Source organism: Akebia trifoliata, chromosome 4 (assembly GCF_017979445.1).
Source record: "Akebia trifoliata isolate Shusen 1 chromosome 4, ASM1797944v1, whole genome shotgun sequence".
In the NCBI taxonomy this organism is placed as follows: Eukaryota; Viridiplantae; Streptophyta; class Magnoliopsida; order Ranunculales; family Lardizabalaceae; genus Akebia; species Akebia trifoliata.
Window position 1 is genome coordinate 27,157,918 of NC_141378.1, and position 23,086 is coordinate 27,181,003.

General features: G+C 33.3%; 2 protein-coding genes and 1 long non-coding RNA gene across 4 annotated transcripts; 2 read left to right on the top strand and 1 right to left on the bottom strand.

Moving 5' to 3' along the window:
* The first annotated feature begins 308 nt into the window (after positions 1-308).
* On the top strand, positions 309-7,310 carry LOC147404632 (uncharacterized). 2 transcript variants are annotated; one of them, XR_015177233.1, is made up of 4 exons: positions 309-602; positions 858-947; positions 3,284-3,343; positions 7,193-7,310. It is a non-coding gene; the product is annotated as an uncharacterized LOC147404632 (long non-coding RNA). The 2 variants fall into 2 exon arrangements; XR_015177232.1 differs by lacking the exons at positions 3,284-3,343; positions 7,193-7,310 and adding an exon at positions 2,287-2,308.
* Positions 3,673-6,013, bottom strand: LOC147404633 (F-box protein CPR1-like). Its single transcript, XM_086437525.1, has 3 exons — positions 5,991-6,013; positions 3,930-4,494; positions 3,673-3,885 (listed from the first exon to the last, which is right to left on the bottom strand). The coding sequence occupies exons 1-3, from the start codon at positions 6,011-6,013 to the stop codon at positions 3,673-3,675; spliced, it is 801 nt and encodes a 266-aa protein (XP_086293651.1).
* A 989-nt stretch (positions 7,311-8,299) lies between the features above and the next one.
* Positions 8,300-11,005, top strand: LOC147404634 (uncharacterized). The gene is made up of 3 exons (XM_086437873.1): positions 8,300-8,462; positions 8,969-9,028; positions 9,144-11,005. The coding sequence occupies exons 1-3, from the start codon at positions 8,300-8,302 to the stop codon at positions 11,003-11,005; spliced, it is 2,085 nt and encodes a 694-aa protein (XP_086293999.1).
* The last annotated feature ends 12,081 nt before the right edge of the window (positions 11,006-23,086 follow it).

Below are 23,086 nucleotides of genomic sequence, written 5' to 3' on the forward strand. Positions count from 1 at the left end.
GAGTCTATTACGATTACTTCATAACGCTTCTACTTATTGGAGAAATCAGGTAAGATTTAAAATCTCAATCTTTCAGTTCTTCAATTTAGTTTCTGTTTGAACCTAATTTCTAGGGTTTGGATTTGGATTTCTGTGATCTCTATGTTTCTCTTTGTCATAGTAGTTTTTTTTCTTGATTGGATACTAATCTGGATTTCACTCAAATGGGACCTAAATTGCAAAATGTTTCTGCAAGTGTAAAAACTTCTTGAAAAATTTTTGGAATTTTCTGTTTTGGATTTTTTTTTATGTGATTAGGTAGAGAAAAATGTTGATATGTTGGTTTGTGGATTTTTGTTCTTCAGATGTTACATAGAGAGTTGAAGTAGAACAATGTTGAGATGTTAGTTTTTGAATTCTGGTTCTTCTGATGATACATACAGAGTTAAAATCACAGATTTTAGGATCTCTATAGATTTTATTTGGGGGTTTTTCTGATTTATTTTGTTTTCCTTATTTTAAAAAATTCATCTTCTCACCCAATCTACTCATCTTCTCTCTTTCTCACCCAATATTCTCATCAACATCAATCAACATCGACCTCCCATCCCACCAATTTTTTGGTAAGAGATTTAAACACAAGTTCTAATTTTTTTATTTTTTGTTTTTCTTTTCTTTTAGTTTCTCTTTTATTGATCTCTTTACAATATATGCATTTTGAATATTTAATTCTTTCATACTTAAGTATATGTATGCCAACCATTTGATAAAATGTCTGACATATGTTTCTTTTCATTAATATTTTTCCTTTATAATTTTTGTTTCTGATTTGCATATGTTGAGAACTCAAAATTCTTTCCCTATTTTTTTTTTTTCAGATCTCCTCACCCAATCTTCTCATCTTCTCTCTCATCCAATATTCTCATCAACATCAATCAACTTCGACCTCCCATCCCACCAATTTTTTGGTAAGAGATTTAAACACAAGTTCTAATTTTTTTATTTTTTGTTTTTCCTTTCTTTTAGTTTCTCTTTTATTGATCTCTTTACAATATATGCATTTTGAATATTAATTCTTTCATACTTAAGTATTAAGTATATATATGCATGCCAACCGTTTGATAAAATGTCTGACATATGTTTCTTTTCATTAATATTTTTCCTTTATATTTTTTTTTTTTCTAATTTGCATATGTTGAGAACTCAAAATTGTTTCCCTATTTTTTTTTTTTTACATAGGATTTCTAGCATATGTGATAAGGTTTTTCTTATGTATCCTAATTTATTATTTGCCGGTCATTTTTTTAGTTTAATAACTAAATATTCGAAAAATGTCTGAGATATGTTTTTTTCAATAATTTTTTCTTTTTATAATTTATGATTTCTGATTTGCATATGTCGACCCACATCATTACTTGAGAATGAGTTTAATTCCTAAATCAGTTTTTTTGTAAAGTTATACACCCATAAACTTCTAACTCCATAAATTGCAAGTAGAAATAACATAGAAACATAAATACACACTCAAAAAATTGAAACAAATAAATAAATTCTATTGAACTTGAACCAAAACACGCCTTAGGATGTTCCCTTAACATATTTTTTTTTCCATCGTTTGGATGTCACACTAACTTTTGCAAGTATGGGACTCTACCAAACTGCCTTGCTGATTCTCTTAATTTATTCAATCTTTCAATCAAACACTTTTTACCTATATATATATTATATTTGTTGCTCACTTCTCTTTACTCATTATATATATATCTTCTTCGACCTGCAGAGAATGCATACAACAAAAAGTAGAACCAATTACCAATTAATAGTTCAATTCCAATTACCAACTACTGACAAAAGTGATGATGCTGCCCAAAAAATGAACCTGATTAATTAATTTACAGCAATAGAGTTGTGAAAATTGCAACTCATACTTCCATATTCCATATTAAAAATTAAAAATTAAAAATTCATTTATTTATTGGAATTAAATAGTACAATAGATCGAATGGTGACGACATTCCCATCGTCTATGAATTCTTACGTGGCGATCAATAAGGGTGTCATTGATGATTATAAAAATAGATATATGTGAAAACATTTACGTTCATGTGAAACTTAATTTTGAGTTTCACTAATACAACTTTTTATTCATGGAACTCACGTGGTTCTGATTTCATCAATTCTGTTGTCTTCATCTGCTTTACAGTTTTAATCTCAACCACGTATCTCTATCTCTCTCTCTCTCTCACGTGGTTCCGATTTCCGATTCTTTAGTTTACTTTCCATTTTGTATGGTTTATTTTCTCTCAGATTATATTTGGGCGTAGAGATCGAAAATAGCATTTGGTTTTATATCAGATCATTTGCTGGGCAAATAATTTTCCTGGAAAATGATTTCCCATTAATCAAACACACCCTTACACCTCCACTCTATTTTATATTGTCATGTTGTTGCCACGCACAACATGTTGCCAACACAACACCACCTAATTCTTTTTTTTTTTAATACGTATGTTGCTGCCAGCAACACAAATCTCAAAATAATTTTTTTTTTCATCGTTTGGATGTCAAACTCAAAAACTTGAAACAAATAAACAAACTCTATTGAACTTCAACCAAAACACGCCTTAGGATGTTCCCCTATATGATTATATCTATATTTATAGGGCTGGTAAAAACAAGCTTGCCATATCTATTCAAACCTTAAGCAATGATCACTCTCGATCTTTTATGGAGTCATTTTTACGGTCATTGATGATAATTCTCCACCTTTGATATCATTTACATTGTACCCATGTTTGGATACAGCTTTCAACTTTATTTCAAGTTATTTTTCTTCTTCTTATTCTTCTTGGATGAGGCTAACATTTTTTTTTCCGCATTGGATACTAAAGAAACACATGGCTTGTTTGAACCCTATGTGTGTGGCAAGTGATCTTTTTAGTGTCTTGAGATTTTTTGAAACTTTTCTCTAGAGCCATCTCCATGGTTTTATTTCCATACTTTTCATGAAAATATTCTAAATCTATTACAACCAACCAACCATAAATGGATGAATCCATCACTTTAAGAATTTCCAAAATTTTTTTACTTTTTTGTTTTGTTTGAGGGAATTAAATCGTTTTGTTGAATTATGATTTGGATTTGTGGATAGTGAGGTTTGAGAATGATTCCATCAATTCTTTTGTCTTCATCTGCTTTACGGTTTTCATATCAACCATGTATTTCTCTCTCTCTCTCTCTCACGTGGTTCCGATTTCTGATTCTTTAGTTTAATTTCCATTTTGTATGGTTTATTTTGTCTCAGATTATATTTGGGCGTAGAGATCAAAAATAACATTTTGTTTCACGAATAATTTCATCTATGGTAATGATTTCTATTTGCATTTAATTATTATTTATTTATTTATTTATTTATTTCTTGTTCGTGTCTTTGATTGTACTTTTTGAAATTTAAGCATTTTAGATTGTCAAGAGACAACTTTTTGTTTTGATTTGAAGATGACCTCCCCCCCCTCCCTCAGATTTAGAGATATTTATGTTTTATGAGGAAATTTTGTGATCCAATCTATATATGTTTGTGAATATTTTTGTTCTCCAGATTTGGAGTTTTTTTTATATTAGATTTATGTACTTTTGTTCATGTCTTTGGATGAAATTTAGTGATCCAATCTATAGATGTTTGCTACTTTTTGGTTAATTCTCAACATTGATTTTATATTTGTCCCCACAAGTTTGTTCTCGCCCCACATAAGTACCCGATTTGAGTGAAACAAGACTCTCCACATATGTCTCTCCTTCAAACCAATTTGGAATACCATCAATCTTCATATTCCTAGCCCTTCCACATTGTGGATCATACAAAACAAGAACTTTATTATCCCTTTCCAGAATAATTTCACCCTTTTTGGAAAAGAAACAAGACTCTCCACATATGTCTCTCCTTCAAATCAATCTGGAATACCATCAATCTTCAGATTCCTAGCCCTTCCACGTTGTGGATCATACAAAATAAGACCTTTATTATCCTTTTCCAGAATAATTTCACCCTTTTTGGAAAAGCATAATGGTTTCAAGTACTCAAAAGACTTAATAACTGTTAGTTGTGCAATGGTGAATAATCTTGCCCAAGATTCCTTCACACCATAGTCCTTCATCACCCATACATCAACACAGATCTTATAGAAATTACTAAGAATGCACAGGCATCCTCTCAATACCTCGACATTCATGTGAAACTCATCAGTCAAATTGTTGGGCTGTGACACCACTCGATACTCTTCATCCCCAATATCAAAAGCAACAATTAATTTGTATAAATTTGAATCAGGATGACGATTTGCAACCCAATGAAGAGACCCATTCACAAGTATCCCTGATACTCTTTTATAACAAGTGTAATAAGGAATATCTTGGATCTTTCTCCATGAATTTGTTCCAAATGTATAGATTTGGACTTCAGAATCATCAACTTCATAATCAAAGTAGACAATTCTTACCACCTTATAATCATCAATACTGGGTTCGTAACCAAAATCATATATAATGCTAGAGCAGCCACACAAACTCTATTTTTGTGAAAAATTGATTGATAGGTGCCAAAGGTCAACAAATTCCTCTTATCAAAGAAAGGTAAATATTGCAAGATATTGGTTCTCCCTCTTGTGTGTGTGTGTGTGGGTGTTTGTCTGGGTGTGTGTTTAATCTAATTATTATTTTTATCAAACTTGCTTCCTTCTTGAAGTTCGTTTTTGGGCTGTATTTCTTAAGAAACTTGCTTCCCTCTTATTTAAAAACAAAACCCCTCATATTATTCAATTAATATAATTCATTAGTTCATCTCCTTTTCTGCTGCAACTTCTCAATTAAACCAAAAAACATTATTCAATAGGTGAGAGCATACTAAATGTGCCCTTAAGGCCTACGAGTTGTTTTGGGATCTTATTTGATTCAAGCTTTCCTATTACTAGGAAAATCTGTGTTCCCTCAAAAGCTAATTATTGTTTCCAAATTTGAAAAACATGGTATTGTTACATAAATCTGGGATGCCCTCCTTTGCACAACTTTCTCAATTCTCAACTTACCAAGTATGGTTTCCTATCAACCTAGAATTCAATGAGATGCAATAAATTGATTTGAAATACAAATAGTTATAACTTTTTCACATTATTTCCTTTTTAATTTGTGGTACTTATATTAATTTTTACTTGGTTTCAAAAATAATTTTTGATACTCTATTTGCTTCCCAATAAACTTATTTTCAGGTTTATTGTGTCCATAAGAACTGATTTTGATATAGGTAGTTGGGTACCAACATTAGACAACGTAAATGCCCTCTAATAAGTAGGCTTTGGTTAGAAAACACATTTTCTTCATAGACATATTCAATCCCTCTATTTTACAGCTCTATATTCTTATTGTTTAATATGAAATTTGAAAAAATATTTTTTAATGTAATAATTAAATAGTTTTTTTTTTATTGGATAGTAATATGGATTTCACTAAAATGGGACCTAAATTGCAAAATTTCTCTGAAAGTGTAAAAACTTCTTGGGTAATTTTAGGAATTTTTTATTTTGGATTTTTTTTTTGGATGTGATTAGGTAGAGAAAAATGTTGAGATGTTGGTTTGTGGATTCTTTTCTTTTGATGTTACATAAAGAGTTGAAGTAGAAAATTGTTGAGATGTTGGTTTTTGATTCTGTTTCTTTTGATGATACATAAAGAGTTAAAATCACAGATTCTGGGATCTCTATGGATTTTATTTGGGGGTTCTTCTGATTTGTTTTGTTTTCCTTTCTGATCTTTCCATGGGAATGAAAAAATAAATTAACTAGATAGAAGTTTTTCTTCTTTTTCTTTTTTAATTTTAAATTAAATAAAACATGGGATTTAAAAAAAAACATGCTTTGAAACCTATCACAACATTTAGTTTTATGAACATACAAAATTAGAGAGCCGATTCATTGATTTTTTTAAAAATAATTTGTTTTCATCAATTAGGGTCTGCAAACCTTATCAATCGTGGGGATTCCATTATGCGAAATCCGAGAATCCAACCGATGACACCCCATACCTTGATAGTCAATTAAAGAAACTAAGATCAAGAAATTTTTCATGTTACATTCTTCAAATGTAATTTTTGCATGTTAACTCAAACTTCTGATAGATTTGAATAACATTTTTTGGTAGGACATAAAAATTAAGATCCATCTTAGGTGGTATATAATTCTTACCAAATTATGTCGTTACTATCTCATAACATCATTTTCAAATGTAGGACATGGCCATCTTCAAGACAACAGCTCGTAAAAGAGTAGCGCACTCTCGATATCGATATTTGGAACCTATGTCTAGCACAAATCAACCTATTTCTATTAAAGAATCTTATCTAAGCAATATGTCCAATTCAATGATTCAAATCTCCAAACCAATCAGAACAAGGAAAAAGATGAAGAAAAGTATTCTAACTATGATGTGTCATTGGTCCACCACCCGAACGTGTTGCAGACAACTTTAAGTTGTTAGAGTCACATAGCGTCGCAAATCTCCAAACCAGTCAGAATCAGAATAAGAAAAAAGATGAAGAAAAGTATTCTAACTATGATGTTGTCGTTGGTGCACCACTCGAACATTTTGCAGACAACTTTAAGTTGTTAGAGTCACATAACGTCATGTAAAGAATATGCAATAGTATTATAACAAAAATTTGTAATGTAATTGTTATTATGTATATGTATGAAAGATGAAATAGAAATTGTAGTGAATACTAACAGAAATATCCATAATACTTTTAATGACAATCTACAATCTATTTCATTAAGCCACTAAAATGATGCCTATTGTTTACTCATTTGGTTCTTGTCTACATCAATCTTCGTCTATAATTCGTATTCTATTTTTATGTTCATGCTAAAAATTTATTTGTTTTTATATAATTGTATCATTTTCTATCCCAATATAGTCTTTGTTGTATGTGTTCTGCTCAATGTTCCATTTCAATTATCACATTCTTATCTAATCATTTATATTTCTCTATATTTCTCTATATTTCTAATAATTCTAGATTCTCTTTATTTTAATTGTTCTTGTTGTTTATATAATTGGGCTATTTAAAAATAAAAAAAATAAAATAAATATATTATATATTATATATATTAAAAATAAATATAATAAAATATTAAAATAATAATATATTAATTTCATTTTCTTGCAGGAACTCTTTATCTTTGTCATCTACAATACGATCATAATGGCTGAAAGTTCTCATCATGCAAGCATATTTAATTCCAAGGAGAATCATGGGAATGTTACAAACAATGAAAAAAAAGGTTATTATTTATTTTTCTTTATTTATTAATTTAAAATTAAAATTAAAATGGTAAATGATAAATGATATATGATTGTGGTGGAAATTAGTTCCGTTCAATCAAAATAGTTAATTGCATGTTCAAACTTAATTACAAATCATTAATTCTTGTTGAATTAATGGGGATAATAATGAAATCATCTTATTGATACATATTACATTTGTATGTCAACATTTACCATTTATTTATTATTTATGTTATATGTTATTATATGTTGTAACACAATTATATTAATTATTTCTTAGTCATTGATTTTACGTTTGTTAATAAATAATATTGCAAAATTTCAACTGAGCAACATAAGCAATAAATTTTTATTAGATTCTTCTGCTGTTAATCAATAATTTTTATTAGATTCTTTTGCTATTAATCATACTTCAATTACATTAATTCTAAACTATATACTCTTAATTCGCATATATAAAAAGAGTTACGACGTATTCAAGCTCGTCAGCGAAATGCTAGGATGGACGATCATAGCAGAGCTGAACTACTGAAGAAAAGGATGATGAATTATTATAGCACCAGTGAAAGAATTCAGAATATTGATCACAATAACGACGATATATTAAATATTAATAGACAAAGCATCATCTTGTCCAACTCTTCTCTGATGACACCCTTCCAAGGTGTAGTCTCATACTATTCTAAGTATAATAATATCCATGTTCCCAATAAATCTTAAAGCTTGACAAATGATAAACAAAAGATAAATTAATCAGTTTTTCTCGATGTATATAGGTGGTACAACAAAAAATAAAAATATTGTTACACATTCTTCAGAAGGTGGTACCAAACACATGAAAAAGAGAATGATACCGGAGTTTAAAGAGGTGCATGTAGTTAAGACAAGTGGATATTGTAAATATTGTTGTGCTATAAAGTTGAAATTTGAACCTCCATCATTTTGTTGTTGCAATGGCGAAGTTGTATTGAATATCAATCCCATACCTATGGAATTGTTCGACTTGTTTACTTCTCAAACAGACGAATCTAAGGAATTTCAAGAATTTGTCCGTGCTTATAATAGTGCTTTCGCTTTCACATCAATGGGTGCTAAGGTAGACAAAGAACTGGCCAACAAGAAGGGTGGTGTATATACTTTCAAAGTTCAGGGTCAGGTTTATCATTATGTACCCAGTTTGATACCAACTGATGGACATGCTAAGTTTCTTCAATTATATTTCTATGATACTGAAAATGAGGTTATGAATAGAACGTACCATCTTCCAATTTTGAAAGCTCAAATCATATAAAAATTAATATCAATCCTTGATATGGATCCGTATTCTATGTTCTTAAGGAGTTTAAGGAGTCTATCATCGTTAGAAGATCATACAATCATAATCAAAAGAGATTGTGGTTTAGATCAACGTGTTTACAATACTCCATCTGTTTTACAAGTTGTTGCGGTATGGGTTGAGGGAAATAATTTGGAGGGAAGATATGAAAGGGACATAATGGTGCATGGTCATGGAGGAAGTTCATATAAAGTACAACCATATTATGGTTGCTACGACCCATTACAATATCCTTTACTGTTTCCTCTTGGCGAAAATGGTGGCACCAAAGAATAAGCAAGTCTAAGGGAAATAAGAATAATGCATGTTCTGAGTCCTCAGTATCACATATTACACAACCAATATCTGAAGATTTTGATGAACTCTTACGTAAAGAACAAGGTACCTATTTAAAAATTTTCATTTATAAATTTTTAATTTTAACATAAATATAAATTTTTTTATTTTTTTTTGCAAAATTTGTATCTAAATAAATTAATACAAGTCTCTGTTATAGATACTGTCAAAGAAGCTGTCAGATGCGTCTCTTGTAGAGAATACTATTGCTACCTATTTCAAATAAGAGATCATCTTAGAACAGTATTATTATACAGTGGACGTCTATTTCAACAATTTGTGGTTGATATGTATATCAAGATCGAAACAACAAGACTTGATTTCTACTACAAATATCAAGATAAAATTCGTTCTGAATTATATCAAGGTATAGTGGATAGTGTGAATCTTGGTGAAGTTAGGGGTGATAAAGTGGGAAAAAAAGTTGTGTTCCCGGCTTCTTTTGTTGGTGGTCCTCGTGATATGCGTCAGCGATATTTAAATGCAATGGCCTTGGTACATCGTTTTGGCAAGCCTGACATTTTTCTCACAATCACATGTAATCCAGAATGGGAAGATATAACTTCAAGATTAAGACCTTTGGAAAAACCTTTTAACAGACCAGATCTGACAACTCGTGTATTTAGATCAAAGATCGAAGACTTGAAGAAAATATTATTCAAGGATCAGATATTTGGACAAGTTGCTGCTCATGTTCATGTTATTGAATTTCAAAAAAGAGGTCTACCGCATGCTCATTTCTTGATTATTTTAGAAAATATAGATAAGGTATTGACTCCAGCAGATTATGATGAAATTGTTACGGCAGAAATACCAAATCAAGATATGGACCCCGTACTTTATGCGAGAGTCGTAAAGCATATGATGCATGGTCCATGCGGCAATTTGAGAAAGAGTTCCCCTTGCATGATAGAAGGAAAATGTAAATTTCATTATCCAAGATCATTCTCTGAAAGAACAACTAAAGCAAAGGATTCTTATCCGATTTATCGAAGAAGAAATAATGGATGTCAAGTAGAAGTTCGGAGAGCGTATCTCGATAATAGATGGGTTGTGCCTTACAATCCATACCTTCTGAAAAGGTACAATTGTCACATAAACGTTGAAGTTTGCTCAAGCATATCTGCTGTTAAGTACTTATATAAGTACATTTACAAGGGGCATGATCGTATAGCCGTACATATAGATTCAGATGGTTCTAAGGCAAGGGTTGATGAAATTCGAAATTATCAAGATGCTCGTTGGGTTTCTCCACCAGAAGCAATGTGGAGAATATATGAGTTCCATTTAAATGAAGTTTACCTGTCCATTACAGTTCTGCAATTACACCTACCAAATCAGAATTTTGTCACATATTGGAAAAATAAAGACTTGACACGGTTACTTTGCGAAGACCTTCCAGCACGAACAATGTTAACAGAATTCTTCAATATGAATGTCAGTGATCAAGATGCTCGAAAATATCTTTACAGAGAATTTCCTGAATATTACGTCTGGAATAAAACCTCAAAAAGTTGGACTATGAGAAAATCAAAACGTGCGATTGGTCGAGTTAGTGCAGCAAATCCATCTGAAGGAGAAAGGTATTATTTGAGAATGCTTTTAAACCATGTGCGGGGTCCGATATCATATGATTATTTGTTAACTGTCGATGGAATTCATTATAATACTTTTCGAGAAGCTGCTCAAATACATGGTATTTTGGAGAATGATAATGGTCCTTTTCGTTGTTTGGAAGAAGCAGTATTATATCAGATGCCATTTGCACTTCGAAGACTATTTGCTACAATATTAGCGTATTGTGAACCAAATAACGTCAAGTTGTTATGGGAAACCTTTTTTCAATCTATGTCTGAAGATTATTGTAAGTCTGCTACTCTACCAGCTGAATATCTAAGTCGAGAAGTATTGAAGGATATAAATAATTTTCTTGAAAGTATGGGAAAAAAAGTTAAAGATTATGATTTGTCAATACTCAACTTGCCAAGTAATGATGGAATCAGTCGATTAAAAGATATATAAGATGAAATGGCAGTATTCACACCACCAGATGATCTTCTTGCATGTGACCTTCTTAATTCAGAACAATTGGACGCTTTTACTACTATCATTGATAGAATTAATCGTAACAAAATCGGTGTCTTCTTTGTTGATGGACCGGGTGGAACCGGGAAAACTTTCTTATATCGTTCATTACTTGCTCATTTGAGATCAACTAATAGCATTGCTCTAGCTATAGCAACATCGGGTGTAGCTGCAGGAATTATGCTTGGGGGTCGAACAGCACATTCAAGATTTAAAATACCTTTGATTGTTAATCATTCGAGTATGTGTGGCATTCCCAAACAAAGCAGTCTCGCTGAATTATTAAGAGTGACAAAATTAATTATTTGGGATGAAGCTCCTATGTCGAAGAAACTAGCAATTGAAGCTCTCGATCGTACTTTACAAGATATTATGGATTCACAGTTACCTTTTGGAGGTAAGGTACTTGTTTTTAGTGGGGATTTCAGGCAAGTTCTTCCTGTTGTACGTCGAGCTACAAGAACACAAGCGATAGATTCCAGTTTAGTAAAATCATACTTATGGCCAAATATGGAAAAAATTCAATTGAAGAAAAATATGCGTGTTAAAAGTGATGTAGATTTTTTGTAATTTACTATTACGTATTGGCGACGGCATTGAGGAAACAATTTATGAAGATGTTATAAAAATTCCAAATGACATGTTGATTAAATATGAAGATGAGAAATCAAAGCATCAACTTATTGATATAGTTTTTCCTTCCATATATGAAAAGGGTCATTGTTCAAAATATATAACAGAACGGGCATTGTTGGCTACGAAGAATAAGTATGTTGATGATCTGAACAGTTTGGTCATTAAAAGTTTTTTCGGCAATGAAGTTATTTACTATAGTTTTGATAGTGCTGTAGATGAGACTAATAACAAATATCAGTTAGAGATTTTGAATGGGCAGACACCTAATGGACTCCCGCCGCACAAATTAGTCTTGAAACTCAATTGTCCAATTATGTTATTGAGAAATTTAGATCCATCAAACGGACTTTACAATGGGACACGCCTGATTTGTCGTGGTTTCGAGAAAAATGTTATACATGCAGAGATTGTTGTTGGACAGTACATCGGAAGAGAAGTCTTTCTACCTAGAATTCCATTATATCCAGCGGAGAATGAGGAATATCCTTTTACATTCAAGCGAAAACAATTTCCAATCTGATTGGCATTTGTTATGACTGTAAACAAATCACAAGGGCAAACTATACCACATATTGGTATATATTTGCCAGAGCCAGTCTTCTCACATGGACAACTATATGTGGCAATGTCAAGGGGTGTCTCCAGATCAACAACAAGATTTCTTATAAAGCCGTTATTTGCCAATGATGATGAAGTGGGATATATAAAAAACATTGTATATGCTGAGATATATAAGTAAGTTCTACATTTTTTTTAATTGATTACAACCAACGTTATTAATTTATTAAAAAAAATCACATCAAAATATTATATAGAATGTTAAGAAGCATGCTCATGGCAAACTACTATTACAAGAAATATTTTTTTAAATGTTATCTTAAATTTTTAAAAATGATGCTTGTTTTATTTAATTATTAATTATAATTATATTCGTTATTTGCAGGTGATGATGTGTCTAATAATAACAAATCAACTGAGCCAAAGTATCACATGATTACTTCTTTGAGCCAAAATGCAGAAAAATAATAACAAATCAACTGAGCCAAAATATCAAATGATTACTTCTTTGAGCCAAAATGCAACAAATTGGAATTTAAAGTGTCGTCTTGCACAAGTAGGAGATCCACAACATTATAATAACAAAATAAATCTGGATCAGTGTAACACCCCGAATTTTTAATTCGTATCTCGAGGAAAAAAATAAATAGTGGAATTGTAAGAAAATCTTGAAAGTGGGACTTAGGGTAAAACTGTAGGACCTTGTTCTGATCATTTTTAATGGAATCTAACCTCACCATTAGATTCAAAATGATCGGAAAACATAGTTTAGCGTGTAAGCACGCTCAAATGCGAGTCCGAATATAAAAGTTGCAAAATCCTCGATTGCCGGATCGGACCAGGCTAAAATAGTGACTTTTTGTGAGAGAAAGAATTAGTAAGATTCGATTATACCATTGGGTTCGTAACAAAAAAATTATTGAATATGAATTATTTATTTGTCATTTTTGGAGATCAGGGAGTCGAATTATCGTCAAAAACGAAAACGACATCAAGTTTAGGGGTCACCTCAGGCCAAAAATGTAAATTTTTGATAGAGATATACTTTTTAGAAATTGACTACACCATTAGATCCGGAACGAAAAATTAGGCGAAATAGAGTATTCATTCTTAGTTTTTTCGAGTCCGAATGACAAAGTTATCGTCGATCAAAACAATAGGCGAAATACAAAATTCGTCCCAAATTTCATATAAATAATATTTTAATTTTTTTTTTATAAACTCATCTTCCCCAATGCGTCCATACGGCCGAAAGATATAAAAACGAATTTTTTTTTTCTCTTTTTTCTTCCACCTCAGATCTCTCACAAATGACTCGCCGTCGACGATCGACGCAGAAGGGAGAAATGTCCGCAGCTACGTTCTCTACAAAACCCACCCAACCTTTCTTCGTTTCACTTTCTATTTCACCCGATATCGTCAAAAATCAGCCGTATTTGGATACGGAAATTTCGAAACTTTGACCTCGAATTTCGTCCGTTTCGGGGTCAAATTGTCTTCCGATGCAGAATGGAGAAACGTCCGCAGCCTCATTCTCTACATAACCCAATCAAATTCCTTCCGTTTTCTCGTCTTTTTCAACCCGTATCGTCAAAAATCAGCCGTACGTATATACGTGGATTTCCAAAACTTCAACCTCGAATTTCATCGATTTCGGGGTCAAACCGTCTTTCGCCGTAGAAGGGAGAAGAGACGAGCACATCGAGATCTTTGAAACCACCGGGCCGGTTTCGAAAATCAACTGCTTCGAAGTTCGATCCATCTCGATTTCCGCGTCGATCGCCTCGATTTTCGAGCACACGCTTTGATCTTTTCGCCTAGACATTGTAAGGAACTCTCAATTTCTATTAGTAATCGTAGATTGTGAAAATTGCATTTACGATTTTATTAAAAATTTGTGGTGAGTTTCCAAAAATATAGAATTCTTATGTTATTTAAAAATTCACGCCAGAAATTGCATGTTTGATATGTTTAATTGTATTTTTAACAAATTATATGTGGGTAGGATATTTTATCGGGTTATTTCTGCCAGTTGGGTCCTGTACACCGCTCGGACCCTGTTTTAATATAAGTTTTGTATTTTTTTCGAGATTTTTGATAGAAATGAATTTCATAGTTAGAAAAACGATTTACTATTCAATTAACTCATGTTGAGTTGATGAATATCAGAAAATAGATGTTTTATTGAAGAGATTGAAAATTGTAAAAATCGGAAAAAGGGAAAAAGGGTATGAAACGGTAAAATGTCAGAGTCACACCCGAGGGGTGATGTCTGCATTTTACGTTGTTGTGTTGTGTGTAGGTTGGTGAACAGATATCCAGGGATAATATTATTGGTTGCATGTTTATTTCCTTTCTGTTAGCGCGAGGCGCTGTTTACGTTTCTGTTATGCTATTTATTTTAGGCCGGGTGGCCACACTTGCATGGTAGGAAACTGGATATCTATTCTCAACCTTATATTGTTAATTTCTCTTTTGTTTTTCAAATGAAAATAATATATATAATATGTAACTATTTTGTGAGCTATTAAAGAGTTTGTGAATGCCTGAAGGGATAGTGCGTCATACCATCCGGAGTGGTGTACTATCCTGGGATGTACGGTAGGGACCACCAAGCTCATACGTGGAATGGGACGCGTATGAGAATGGAGTCATAACTGGAATCTGGGATATTCCTCTCTATCTTTATCAGTGAACTTGTAATGTAAAGGTAGTCGTATACGAATGGTTTGTATATTTGGGAATCACATGTACGCCTGATAGGCATAGATGAAGAAGATTGGTCAGTAATCACTAACAATCTATAGTAGTCGAACGTTCTGACACATCGAAAAGAGATCCATTGCTTACGGTCACGTCAAACGGCCAGCCTGAGCCGGATAAATGGTCAACCAAGCGTGGTAAACAGCGACCAGCCACAAAATCAGGAACTAAAAGCCAGAAAGGAATTGTAACATCATGTCCCGACTGGGAGCGATCCAGTCGTGAATCCCAACTCTCTAATTCCAATACTCCACCATTGTGTATTATGTATCTGTTGCTTATTTTGATATATAAAATGAAATGCATGTTTAATATTTTCATTGGATCAATTAAATTTGTATAAAAAGAGAATGCTATAGTGAGTAATGATGATCGATGTAATGTGAGTTTTAAAATGTTTAGTTGTTCATCCCTAGCTATATGTACCAGTTAATCGTAATTTTCTTCTGTAAAAACTTTGTTTATTTTAAAATGATTTAGTATGTTTATTCGTTCATGTTAGGAGAGGTTATTGGCAGAAATTGTTGCTTCCTTACTGGGTAACCATTGTTACTCACCCTTTCCTTCTCCATTTTTTAGTTTCAGATCCGAAGCTTAGCGAGGCAGGAGTAGAACATGAGTGAGAATCATCTGGTGGGTCAGATAGATAGCCAGAGTCTGTCACTTGGTGAGTATTGGGGTTATACCCCTAGTGGTATCGATTCGTCAAAGAGTTATATAGATTTTTGTTTTGAGTATTAGGAATTTTGTTAGAGTGAGGAACCTCTGTAAAATCCTGTATATAAATTTTCTTCTTCCGCACTCTGATAATTCGTACGTTATTAGACTTATATAGGCTTCCGCTAGTATTATATTTTGTATATATATGCAGGATTGTATGTCGTTTATCAGGTGCAGGTTGAACACCTTGGAATGCTAACATAAACAGAGGAGACTATGCCGAAATTTCGAGGTGCCACCTAGTACTTCGAGGTCTGACATAGGGATTTGTGTTAGTGTTCGGCGGGGCGCCACAGATGGTATCAGAGCATAGTATTAGATCCGTATGGGATACAGATCTGTTATATTTTGGAGAATTTACTGATACCACAGATATTTGATCGATAATCATAGAGTGTCACTAGGAATTCGGTATCCGAGCTCATCAGTAGTTCCATATTGGAATTACGAGTTCTTCCGTGTCTAGAAGTCTATAGAGCTTAGTAAGCCTCGGATAGGATTCTAGGTCTGTTCTTTTAGTAATGGAAATGGAGTCCATTACTAAGTTCCAATCTATGATAGTAATTCATAGTTACATAAGAGTAGCTTTGGCCTTATTATGATAAGTGCCTTGTTACGGATAAACACAAGCGAGAGGAATGGACGAGGCAGAGACTGAAACGCAATGTAGACGAGACATATTCTAGACCCGACTACTAACCTAATAGCACAGTTAATGTCGTTCATATGACAGATGGTTGTGTCTCATATCAAGTCTAAGGGGAAAGTATGAATAATACAACCACCACCTTGAAGCCAAATGGAAGGAAGACAATTAGTATCTAATAAGAGACAAATAATTACGAAACTAGCAAATTCATAGGAAAAATAATCATACGTGAGGAGCGAGATGATAGACATATCCACTCAATGGATAAAAGACTTTTATAAGAAACAACAACATATACTACTAAATCAATCGAAAGAAAGAGTTATGATATATTATGAATGTGGTAAATTGGGATATAAAGGAGAACAATGTTCGGGTCGATATCAATCGATTAAGGATGCATGCCTCAAAAAGATGCTAGACAAACCAATTGAAGGAATAATAAGGCCACCAGATTTAAATAAAGTTGATAACGTATTCGTGCCATCTCGAACAGACAAGACTAGCGATCGAAAGTGAGAGAGGGTACAAGACTTACCACGATTGCAAGGCACACCACTAAATCCAAGAAATGAGGAAGCGCTGGACTTCTTTGCAAAAGGGAAATACTACTCTACCTCAAGGACCACTACCACAGGTCGTGCCTTTGAAGAATGAGAAAATTCTCCAGCCCAAAGGACATGTAAATCCAGGGATGTGATTATAGAATTTTCAACGATTACACCTACCAAGATTTAAGGGTTTTTTCGATCTGATTAAAGTCAATGAATGAGTTTTGAAGACCTGAAAGATTTTGAATGTCATGTAATGCCGGAGAGATCAGTAGGTGACGGTGACTATATTCTAATTGGACGGGGATGCTAGTCATCACGTTTTAAAATGAATGTATTGGGAGATGGATTGTTTGAGTGGGTAGACTTCGAGAAGATAGATTTATATTCGAGACTACTCAAGAAATCAAGCACCAAGAGTTTTTGAGATTAGTGCAAGGTCATCTATCGATTATAGACTATAAGATGATATTCACTAAGTTGTCACGATATGCGCCCGAGCTTCTCTTTACAGATCTACAGAAGGCTGTAGATTCTTTAGTGGACTCTAATCCTACCTAAGGGCCAAGAAGTCAATGATTGAGATTACCAATTATAGAGATACGGTAAATCGAGCTTAAAGGATAGAATGAGAGAGATAGAGTTTCAGACCTCCAAGGGACAAATGAGTTGACCTTAGATTTCTTTTCTTCCCAGATCAGATCCGACCAAGAGGCCGATGTATTTGAGGTTACTCTTCCCTGGATCAATCTATCCACAATATAGAACTCCTCCACTACTGAGTTGTAGAGTTTCCCATCACTGAGTTAGAGAGTACTTGAAGCTCCAATGATGCCAACAAGGTCAAAGGAATCAACAAGGCAGGTTCAGAGTTTACAAACCCCAGTCTACCAACTATTTACTCCACAGAGATCTACGAAGGTAAAATCATTGACATTGTTACGCGTGTGGTCAGGTGGAATATATTAGGAAATAATGCCCTCTATCACAGTCACAAGCAAGGATTGTGACCCAGGAGAAAGTACCTGTCTCCAACGAAGTTTTAGAAGGTACAGTTTCTAATTATAATGTTAGAACACAGAGTTTTACTCAATATTGGTTCCTCTAGATTATATAATTCTGTGAAGAGTTTGTACACTTGCTAGAGCTAGAAACCACTGACACAGGTCAAGTAATGAAATTATTTATACCATTGGGAGGCCTTGCGAAAAAAGAATACGATTTTTGGAAAATCATTTAAGAACTTGCAAAATAGGTATTAGAATAATTGTAAAGTGTGAAAAGACAAGTGATGTTCAATTGGTACACTAGTCTTTATATCAATAGTCTAATAAATTACTCGTATATTATGCTAGTAGATAAGCAAATGCTTCTTGTATATCCTTCATGTCGAGAGCTATTTCCTCGAATATCAACACAGGAAGTTGCGTATCTTTCTTTTTGATTGAAGATGACTTAACTTTAGGAGGCCTAACGACTGAACTATTAGATAAAGCAGCTCTTGCTTTACGACTTCTTGAATCGATTCTCCTCCTTTAAAAAGATAAATCATCTTTTTCCTTTTATCTTTCTATCCTCGGTGTCGGTTCTAACTCTTCTTTTGCCTTCTCCTTTCACGATCGCCTTCCAGTAGAAGAATTCGTTATTATCGTTCTCGTTATGTGATCGATGCCTTATACAGACAAGCACTCACTTCAAGAATTTGATCGTGGTTCCTTTTCACTCCTCGAAACGAAAGCGTTATAAGTAAAGATTATGATTCCGTAGAAGCAGCGGCTACCACCTACCTGTGCCCATATCCATCCTAAAGAGATTTAGTAGAGTATAAGTTAAGAGGTGGGTCGATGTAAAATGTGAGAAAGAATAATCTTGTGACAATGTTGCATTAATGGTGACTTAATGGAATTGTGAGAAAATAAATGTAGGATTTATCCCCTCGAATAAGATTTTAAATTATAAAGGTTATGACAGAGGTTTTGAGGAAATATCGCAATAAGTAAAAATGTAATATCGAATCGAATATAAGGATAGTGGTGTGTTGCGGTAAGACTATGTTTGGGGAGTAATATTCATAATAATTATGAGTAAAACATAATATATGATGTAATTTATGAGAGAAGTAAGGATGAAGAATAAAGAATATGTGAAAGGATTGTTGTTGATAGACATTGATGGGAAAGTGATACAAGGTGAATTGATTGTTATCTTAAGATTATACAAATAATGGATTAGTTGGAGTATGAGTTGGAATAGCGTGATTAATTAATGAATGAGTTGAGTTGATGGAATATGGGAGATATAAGTCTACGAGTTATAAAATCAGATTGGTTTGGAACTAACAATAGATGGTAATCAAAAATAAGTGTTGTTTATTATACATGTCGTGTTAGTGGAATCGCGACAAAGTTTGATAGGTATGATTTCAATTTCGAGGACGAAATTTTTATTAAGGGGGGGAGAATGTAACACCCCAAATATTTAATTCGTATCTCGAGGAAAAATAAATAGTGGAATTGTAAGAAAATCTTGAAAGTGGGACTTAGGGTAAAACTGTAGGACCTTGTTCTGATCATTTTTAATGGAATCTAACCTCACCATTAGATTCAAAATGATCGAAAAACATAGTTTAGCCTGTAAGCACGCTCAAATGCGAGTCCAAATATAAAAGTTGCAAAATCCTCGATTACCGGATCGGACTAGACTAAAATAGTGACTTTTTGTTAGAGAAATAATTAGTAAGATTCGATTATACCATTGGGTTCGTAACGAAAAAATTATTGAATATGGATTATTTATTTGTCATTTTTGGAGATCAGGAAGTCGAATTATTGTCAAAAACGAAAACGACATCAAGTTTAGGGGTCACCTCAGGCCAAAAATGTAAATTTTTGATGGAGACATAATTTTTAGAAATTGACTACACCATTAGATCCGGAACGAAAAATTAAGCGAAATAAAGTATTCATTCGTCAGTTTTCGAGTCCGAATGACAAAGTTATCGTCGATCAAAACAATAGGCGAAATACAAAATTCGTCCCACAATTTCATATAAATAATATTTTAATTTTTTTTTATAAACTCATCTTCCCCAATGCGTCCATACGGCCGAAAGATATAAAAACGAATTTTTTTTTTCTCTTTGATCTTCCACCTCAGATCTCTCACAAACGGCTCGCCGTCGACGATCGACGTAGAAGGGAGAAATGTCCGCAGCTACGTTCTCTACAAAACCCACCCAACCTTTCTTCGTTTCACTTTCTATTTCACCCGATATCATAAAAAATCAGTCGTATTTGGATACGAAAATTTCGAAACTTTGAACTCGAATTTCGTCCGTTTCGGGGTCAAATTGTCTTCCGATGCAGAAGGGAGAAACGTCCGCAGCCTCATTCTCTACATAACCCAATCAAATTCCTTCCGTTTTCTCGTCTTTTTCAACCCGTATCGTCAAAAATCAGCCGTACGTATATACGTGGATTTCAAAAACTTAGACCTCGAATTTCATCGATTTCGGGGTCAAACCGTCTTTCACCGTAGAAGGGAGAAGAGACGAGCACATCGAGATCTTTGAAACCACCGGGCCGGTTTCGAAAATCAACTGCTTCGAAGTTCGATCTATCTCGATTTCCGCGTCGATCGCCTCGATTTCCGCGCACATGCTTTGATCTTTTCGCCTAGACATTGTAAGGAACTCTCAATTTCTATTAGTAATCGTAGATTGTGAAAATTGCATTTACGATTTTATTAAAATTGTGGTGAGTTTCCAAAAATAAGAATTCTTATGTTATTTAAAAATTCACGCCAGAAATTGCATGTTTGATATGTTTAATTGTATTTTTAACAAATTATACGTGGGTAGGATATTTTATCGGGTTATTTCTGCCAGTTGGGTCCTGTATACCGCTCGGACCCTGTTTTAATATAAAGTTTGTATTTTTTTCGAGTTTTTGATAGAAATAAATTCATAGTTAGAAAAACGATTTACTATTCAATTAACTCATGTTGAGTTGATGAATATCAGAAAATGGATGTTTTATTGAAGAGATTGAAAATTGTAAAAATCAAAAAAGGGAAAAAGGGTATGAAACGGTAAAATGTCAGAGTCACACCCGAGGGGTGATGTCTGCATTTTACGTTGTTGTGCTGTGTGTAGGTTGGTGAACAGATATCCAGGGATAATATTATTGGTTGCATGTTTATTTCTTTCTGTTAGCGCGAGACGCTGTTTACGTTTCCGTTATGTTATTTATTTTAGGCTGGGTGGCCACACTTGCATGGTAGGAAACTGGATATCTATTCTCAACCTTGTATTGTTAATTCTCTTTGTTTTTCAAAGAAAATAATATATATATGTAACTATTTTGTGAGCTATTAAAGAGTTTGTAAATGCCTGAAGGGATAGTGCGTCATATCATCCGGAGTGGTGTACTATCCTGGGATGTACGGTAGGGACCACCAAGCTCATACGTGGTATGGGACGCGTATGAGAATGAAGTCACAACTGGAATCCGGATATTCCTTTCTATCTTTACCAATGAACTTGTAATGTAAAGGTGGTCGTATACGAATGGTTTGTATATTTGGGAATCACATGTACGCCTGATAGGCATAGATGAAGATGATTGGTCAGTGATCACTAACAATCTATAGTAGTCGAACGTTCTGACACATCGAAAAGAGATCCATTGCTTACGGTCACGTCAAACGGCCAGCCTGAGCCGGATAAATGGTCAACCAAGCGTGGTAAACAGCGACCAGCCACAAAATCAGGAACTAAAAGCCGAAAAGAAATTGTAACATCATGTCCCGACTGGGAGCGATCCAGTCGTGAATCCCAACTCTCTAATTCCAATACTCCACCATTGCGTATTATGTATCTGTTGCTTATTTTGATATATAAAATGAAATGCATGTTTAATATTTCAATTGGATCAATTAAATTTTGTATAAAAAAGAGAATGCTATATAGTGAGTAATGATGATCGATGTAATGTGAGTTTTAAAATATTTAGTTGTTCATCCCTGGCTATATGTACCAATTAATTGTAATTTTCTTCTGTAAAAACTTTGTTTATTTTTAAAATGATTTAATATGTTTATTCGTTCATGTTAGGAGAGGTTATTGGCAGAAATTGTTGCTTCCTTACGGTAACCATTGTTATTCACCCTTTCCTTCTCCATTTTTTAGTTTCATATCCGAAGCTTAGCGAGCAGGAGTAGAATGAGTGAGAATCATCTGGTGGGTCAGATAGACAGCCGAGTCTGTCACTTGTGAGTATTGGGGTTATACCCCTAGTGGTATTGATTCGTCAAAGAGTTATATAGATTTTTGTTTGAGTATTAGGAATTTTGTTAGAGTGTGGACCTCTGTGTAAATTCTGTATATAAATTTTCTTCTTCCGCACTCTGATAATTCGTACGTTATTAGACGTATATAGGCTTCCGCTAGTATTATATTTTAATATATATGCAGGATTGTATGTCTTTTATCAGGTGCAGGTTTGAACGCCTTGGAATGCTAACATAAACAGAGGAGATATGCCGAAATTCGAGGTGCCACTAGTACTTCGAGATCTGACATAGGGATTTGTGTTAGTGTTCGGCGGGGCTCCACATCAGTCATGACAGTTATCTTTGTTGATGAAATGTTAGTATTATTTTTCTTTTAAATAAAAATATTATATATAATATAAAATAATAATTGTATAATTTCTGAATGAACAGGATGATAGGATACAAGCGATAATGTTCAATGATACAATAGAACATTTTAAATCAAATTTAAAATGTGACAATATCTATTCCATTTCACATGGAACCATCAAAGTAGCAAACCCACATTACAACGTTGGGAGTACAAAATTTGAGCTCATTGTCGATAGAAATAGTAAACTGGAAGAAATCGATGATGTGGCATCAGATATTTATATGATCAAATGCAATTTTATAAAGCTTTCTTTACTGTCAGAGCATAAAACATTTGATCAATTGATAGGTAAAAAATTCATACGATCAATTATATATGATATTTATTCAATTATCTTGATTGATTAATATATAAATTTAACTTTATATGAATTCCTACAAATAAAATATCTCTAATTATGTTTTCATATTATAGATGTTGTAGGAGTCGTAACT